The sequence below is a fragment of the Nannobrachium achirus genome (genome assembly GCF_963921795.1).
Source record: "Nannobrachium achirus genome assembly, contig: SCAFFOLD_241, whole genome shotgun sequence".
Lineage (NCBI taxonomy): Eukaryota > Metazoa > Chordata > Actinopteri > Myctophiformes > Myctophidae > Nannobrachium > Nannobrachium achirus.
The window spans coordinates 74,705-81,499 of record NW_027664880.1 but is presented as its reverse complement, the minus strand read 5'-3'; the positions used below and the strand labels follow the sequence as shown (position 1 = coordinate 81,499).

Here is a 6,795-nt window from a genome sequence, read left to right as displayed (position 1 = left end):
TGTGTGTGTGTGTGTGTGTGTGTGTGTGTGTGTGTGTTGTGCGTGCATGCATGCATGCGTGCGTGCGTGCGTGCGTGCGTGTGTGTGTGCGTGCGCGTGCGAGATGTGTGAGATGTGTAGATGAGAGCTAATTTTTAGAATACCATTACGAAAATAAACCACTCCCCGATGAATACGTAATGACATGCAGAGACATCAGACAGTACATTACGTGTTCAGTCTTCAGTTCAGTGAAGGTCCAGTTCAGACTACAGACTGAGTGGAACTCAGCATCATGTCAGTCTGTATGTGACCTGACAGCAGTCAGTGTATTCATACAGATATGAAGCAAATAACCCTGGTGTGCCTTCTGATCTGGAGCTCAGGTATGTCTCTGTTTTAATGATTTGTTTAAGTGAAATACTCAATAAGATAGACACCATGCTTCAAGTTACATTTGTTACTTTTTCTGGATGCTTTGACTGTGTGTGGCTATACATTTCTGAGAGAAAGATGTCTGTTTCTAAAGGGGAAGAGGCAAAAAGGGGGATACAATTCACGAGCAGAATAAAAATGATTCAACATTAGTCTGTGCTTGAGGTGCTGCAAATGTACGGTTTGGCAGTTTTTGTGAGAGGAAAGAGGCAACCAGGTCTATGAAAACAATCCAAAAGAAGTGACTTGGCCACGGCTATTTGAAAACCGACAACTACTGAGAGACAGCCTACTTCAGTAGATCTGCAATTTAAAAAATGAATACAAATGATTAAAACATGATATTTTTTTGAATATTTTTGGAACATTTTAACAACACAAATCTTGTATTGCAACTACTAATAATTATCACAGGCAACTTTACAAAAAAAACAAGAAAAAAAAACAGATCTGGCGCATTTACAGTAGGTTATCGCCTCTCCGCTCTGAGTATTAAATAATTAAGTAATAAAATATATTTTAGAAGAAACATGACAACATTAAATCATCATTATGGTCCAACATTGTGGTGAAGTCATTTGAAGTTGTATTGCTCCATAATGTTTCCAACAGGCACACACCCAGCATCAGCAGTCTACATACATCTCCCTGAAGACGCGACTACTGTCCACAATGGAACTGCAGGCAGAGGTGGGAAGAGTGACCAACATGTGTACCAATGTATTTGATATATTATACAAGTTGATTATTCATAGGCTATTATTCATACGATTTATTGTTCATTGTTTATTGATAGGTTCCTAGATCCTAGATGACTGTTTCTATGCATTTGATGTATTGGGTTGTTCTTATATTGTAAATTGCTCTGGATTAAGAGCATCTGATAATGCCTAAATTGTACATTGTTTAAATAATCGTAACATCATTGAAATATCTGAAATACACAGTGTGTGTGTGTGTGTGTGTGTGTGTGTGTGTGTGTGTGTGTGTGTGTGTGTGAGTGTGAGTGTGTGTGTGTGTGTGTGTGTGTGTGTGTGTGTGTGTGTGTGTGTGTGTGTGCGTGTGTGTGTGTGTGTGTGTGTGTGTGTGACTGTGTGTGTGTGTGTGTGTGTAGGCGTGCATACTTCAGCCTGTGGTGTTCCTGCCATCAAACCAAACGTTCCTGAATGTCCCCGTGATGGACTAGGTATCATCAACGGTGAGGAGGCTGTACCTCACTCCTGGCCATGGCAGGTCTCCCTGCAGGTAGGCTAAATATATACAACAGCATTACGGGGGGAAAAAAAAGAAAAAAAAAACATTTTGGTATAGGCCTACGAGTGAATCAATGATATTTTAAATCAAAATTTCTCATGGGTCAAACAAAAGCGGCCTGATGATCTGGGGTTTGTTGTCTGTTGGTTGATCCATTCCTGTTCAGAATTTGTCTCACCTCTTTCCACAACATTTTCAATAGTGGGCTCAATAAAAGCCCGGCTCAATAGGATCGATAAGGCGCTCATTATCAATAATAATTAACCAGCTCCATCCCGAGACATATACCGTATGAGTTATACACAGGATCTCAATTTTAAGTCTAGTGCTTACTTGATCTTATCCTTTTAGTTGACCTTGTACCAGTTAACTGTACTGTCATGAATCTGTACCTTTTTCTATGCAAACTTCTAATAAATTGTTAAATCAATCAAAACACTACAGTAGCTATACATGAATTAGTGTTGCTAAAGAAACCTTAATGTGATTTCAGACCTACGGGGGCTTTCATTTCTGTGGTGGATCACTGATCAACAAGGACTGGGTTGTGACTGCTGCCCACTGCGAGGTCAGGTACAGTAGACAATGTCTCCCTCTGAACCGAACATGATATTCTATGTATCCACATACAGTACAGTAGCATTTCCAAAACTAAGACCCAAGGGCAAGGACACACGTTTTGTGTGTGTGTGTGTGTGTGTGTGTGTGTGTGTGTGTGTGTGTGTGTGTGTGTGTGTGTGTGTGTGTGTGCATAATCAACAATACATTATTCGAACAATTTCAACATACTGCACTGGAGGATCATAAAAGTATGTTAAGTAAATGTCACCATCTTTTCAGGAAATCTCACCGTGTGATCCTGGGCGAGCACAACCTCGAGAGCAACTACAACATCCAGAGCGTGAGGATTGGAAAGGTTGGTGGCCTGTTTGACATGATGAATATAACACTTTTGTTACGTTAAGTATACCTGCTCATGATATTGTCAACATTTAGTTTTTGGGGTATTTTTCTTTTTTTTTAAAATACGCCTGGCTCCAGATTGGAACGTTTGATTGAAGCCAAGGCATTCAATCAAATAAGCAACAACAAACAAACTATACAAACCAATGGTCAGATCATGGCGATGACTCACCATGCAACGAGTCGCAATTTGAAAACACTTGCAACCACTTTTTAACCACCTGCAACGTTATGTAAGGGTTTTGTTGCATTTGTTGACAGCACATTTAGTGTTTGGCATATTCTTTTGAATAAAATGTAATTCAGTTTGGATCATATTTTAGTCAACAGAGAAGGTTTAGTTTTAGTCTAGATTGAATCTACCAAATATCATATGATTTTAGTCGACTAAATCTACATTTGATTTTGTCAACAACAAATATTTTGTCAGGCCTTGGTGGCATGGCTGATTTTACACGGTTGCATGCTGAAATTAGACGCAGGCGTACAGTATGTAGATCAGCTATTTTCAGAGCGCAACCAAACATAAAATGACTTGTCTTTTAGTTCTACTGGATCTCTTCTCCACTAGTCCCTCCCTAACAATTTGGTAATACATTTAGTCAGTCAGTTAGTTAGTCAGTTTAGTTAGTCATACATTACAAGTCTCAGTTTTAGTAGCGTTGATTTAGTTTTTTTTTGTTTTCGTCAGTGTAAAAAGGTGGAAATCTTTTTGTCGTAGATTTAGTCTATAACTGTTGGTGTAGACACTGGACAGGGCTATAGATATCTGTGTATATTTATGTTTTATGTTAGGTAACCTATAGTTTCCCTGATAGGTCTTCACTCACCCCAAGTACAGTGAACAAAACCACTGGGACTATGACATCGCACTGATCAAGCTGCAAAGCCCCGCCCAGATGGACAAGCACGTGTCCCCGGTGTGTGTGGTCGACACTGATGACCACATCCCTGTTGGCACCAAGTGTGTGGTCACTGGCTGGGGCTCGACCCGCTCCAATCGTGAGTTTGAACGACACAAAACGCACTCTTTTGCAACCACCAGCCACATTGACTGGCCTTCAATGCAAAAAAAGAAAAAGTAACTGGGCACTCAAGTGGCGCAGTGGAAATCCTGCCCACCACCGCAGAGGTTGTCGGTGCGAGGTTTATCGTGTTCGGGGGAGGGAAGCCAGGCGGGGAGGTTGATTAGTCACTGCACCCTATTTCTACGGAATGGGGGCGGCACCTATCAGCATGGAGTGTTGCTCAGGGAGGAGTAGGACAAAGGCTCTATGTCGTCCCGGTGGGGACTCCTATCTGGCAGGTGAGCCAGTAGGATACAACAACAGTGACAACACACAGACATGGGTGTGGGGAGGAATTCATCGGTATAACGACCAAATTTGTGGTCATTCATTTAGGCGTAAGGATTACCTAATGACAAATACCCCTGGGACCAATGGGCCTATGCAGTGAGGTCAGCATGTATGAATTTGCAATCCCCCCCCCCCCCCCCCCCCCTCCCCGGTAAGTGGGCTACCGAACAAACTTCTGTGCAACTTTCAACAATATTAGAATAGGATCAATCAAATAAGCTGGGCAGTTAGAAACGACTTCTTCAGAATATAAATTTAAAAAATATGCAAATCTTCAATGTGTCTTCAAACTAAAACGTTCATTTTGGTTTATACATGTTTTCTTCCAGCTGTCCAGAGACCTTCCAAGCTGCAACAGGCCTGTCTGCCCACCATCAGCCACAGCCAGTGCGAGAGCTACTGGGCCAGGGGAACCATCACCAGTCAGATGTTCTGCGCTGGAGCTGCTGGAAGCAGCACCTGCCAGGTGAGTAACACTTATTTCAACCATCACACCCGTAAACTAGTAAGTATTTAGCAAATAAGTATTGGTAAATGCATATTTCAAATACTTACTTGAGGTCACATATCAGTGTGGTTAAGCGAGGAGCTCATTCGGTTGATTTTCTTGCAGGTGGGATTTATGGCTCTTTGAAGTGAGCCGAGCCGGATCTCTGCGATCCGTTCCTTTTCAAAGAGCCGTTCAAAATACTACATGTAAAAAGTACAAACATTCTTTACTACAATGTACAAAATACACAAGTAGAAGTGTAATTAAAATGTACTTGAGTAAAAGCACTAAAGTATTGGTATCAAAATGCACTGAGTAGTTCACCCCCCAAAATGACTTTTTTTCTATTGATTACTCGTGCCATGGAGACTTGAGTTCAATAATGTGTTGTAGACTATTTGTCGCATTCCTAAGACAAAAATATGATTATAGTACATTTAGCCCCATATTGAATAGAAAGTACTCAATATGCAGAACGTCACATTTCACAGGTTTTCCAATTAATAACATTTGGAAAAATCATTTGAAAATAGCAGATCTACAAGCTCACAATGTGTCGCAACGTGACACATTGTGAGCTTGTTGATCGGCTAATATTTTCAAATGGCGGAAATGTATATGGCCAAAATGTAGGCCTATATAGGGTTGAAGTGATTTGTAATTATAATCAAAATCTAGAAAGTAACAAAATAACTAAAAGTAACTAAAATGAGACAGTATTTTGAAGTGAGCCGAGCCGGATCTCTGCGATCCGTTCCTTTTCAAAGAGCCATAAATCCCACCTGCAAGAAAATCAAGCCGAATGAGCTCCTCGCGTGTGGTTAGCTTAAAAAAAGAGGAAAACAAGAGATTGAGACATAAAATATATTAGAGGGATTTCTTATCAACACACCATGGAGACTTGAATTATTTTATTAATTTAAAAGTTCCGTTGCATTCCTAATTTCATGATAATTATATTATCCTATTATTACAAAAATAAAGTTCACTTTTAGACCAGTTATAACCCGATTTTAGTCGACTACGGCTCACTGGGAAGTGACTAAATCACACCTGCTTGTTGTTTCAGGGTGACTCTGGTGGTCCCCTGGTGTGTATGAAGAATGGAGCCTGGACCCTGCATGGTTTGACCTCCTGGGGTGGTCGAGGCTGCCCTACCAACAGGCCTGGTGTGTATGCAGCCGTCACCAACCTGCGCGCCTGGATGGACCGCACCATAGCTAACAACTAAAGCAGGGGTGCAGAGGGCCATGCATTTACACACTCACTCCAGAGGGCCACGTTGCATGTACTGTCGGCAGAAAGCTCTTACTGTATCTCCTTATTTTAACTTATTTTCATAATTAGTGCCCCACTTTGTAATTTTATGTCACGCAAAAGTTGCAAAAATAGCCGATCTGCAAGCTCAAAACACGTTGCAGTGTTACACATTTTGACCTTGTAGATTTGCTCTTTTGGCTATTTTTTAAATTAGAATCCTGAATTTCTTTTTTGGTATTTTTTAATTGGAATCCTTAAAAGTAAAAAATATATATTTAATTTCAAATGCAATTAGTTATACTTTAGGTAAACCTTATGAACTTAAATACAAATACATTGGACATAAAAAAAGTCTAAAATACTAGTCATGCGTTTTTATACAGTAATACGTTATTAATACAGACTGAAGTAATTAAAGTGTACAGCTATCAATCCGAAGTGAAGGTGGGGGCCGCTAGTCCATGTATGAACTGTAACAGCAGTTACCATGATTGACATCTACACAATCAATGCAAATGATTTGTGATTTGTCCTTGATGTGCACATTGTCTGCAGTGATACATGCTTATTGCTTATTGCTTGAATGAATAAACCCTGGAATTGCAGTTGTGTAGTGGTTCCCTAATCCCTATCATTTTTCTTGCTTCGGGAATCACACAGCATTGTCATCCAGAATTGGGGTGCAGGCCAAAACAGTGCATTAACTTATGCTTTACATTGTGTCAAAAATGTAAAGACAGTCCAAAGTTCCTACAGATAAAGATGGGGTGGTAAAATGACATTTCCCTTTTAAACAATTGTTTTAAATCAGTTAGGAACACATGTCAGTGACAGATTTGGGCACCTATAGTGGTAAAGATGCAAGGTAAAGATGAAAGGCAAATAGGTAAAGGAGGAAATGCTAGACTTGTTGCCCAAGCGGAGGCTATGCAAAATGCACACTTGTTATCTTTAGCATTTAGTGTGTGTGTGTGTGTGTGTGTATGTTTGTGTGTGTGTGTGTGTGTGTGTGTGTGTGTGTGTGTGTGTGTGTGTGTGTGTGTGTGTGTGTGTGTG

At 40.4% G+C, this 6,795-nt stretch overlaps 1 protein-coding gene across 1 annotated transcript; it reads left to right on the top strand.

Moving 5' to 3' along the window:
- Positions 1-241: 241 nt before the first annotated feature.
- On the top strand, positions 242-5,710 carry LOC308280744 (chymotrypsin B-like; the record flags this gene model as incomplete). The annotated part of the gene is made up of 8 exons (XM_080755058.1): positions 242-365; positions 1,027-1,104; positions 1,529-1,659; positions 2,162-2,241; positions 2,509-2,584; positions 3,450-3,633; positions 4,319-4,455; positions 5,549-5,710. Exons 1-8 carry the CDS (start codon positions 323-325, stop codon positions 5,708-5,710), a joined length of 891 nt encoding a protein of 296 aa, XP_080611184.1. The 5' UTR covers positions 242-322.
- Positions 5,711-6,795: the final 1,085 nt, after the last annotated feature.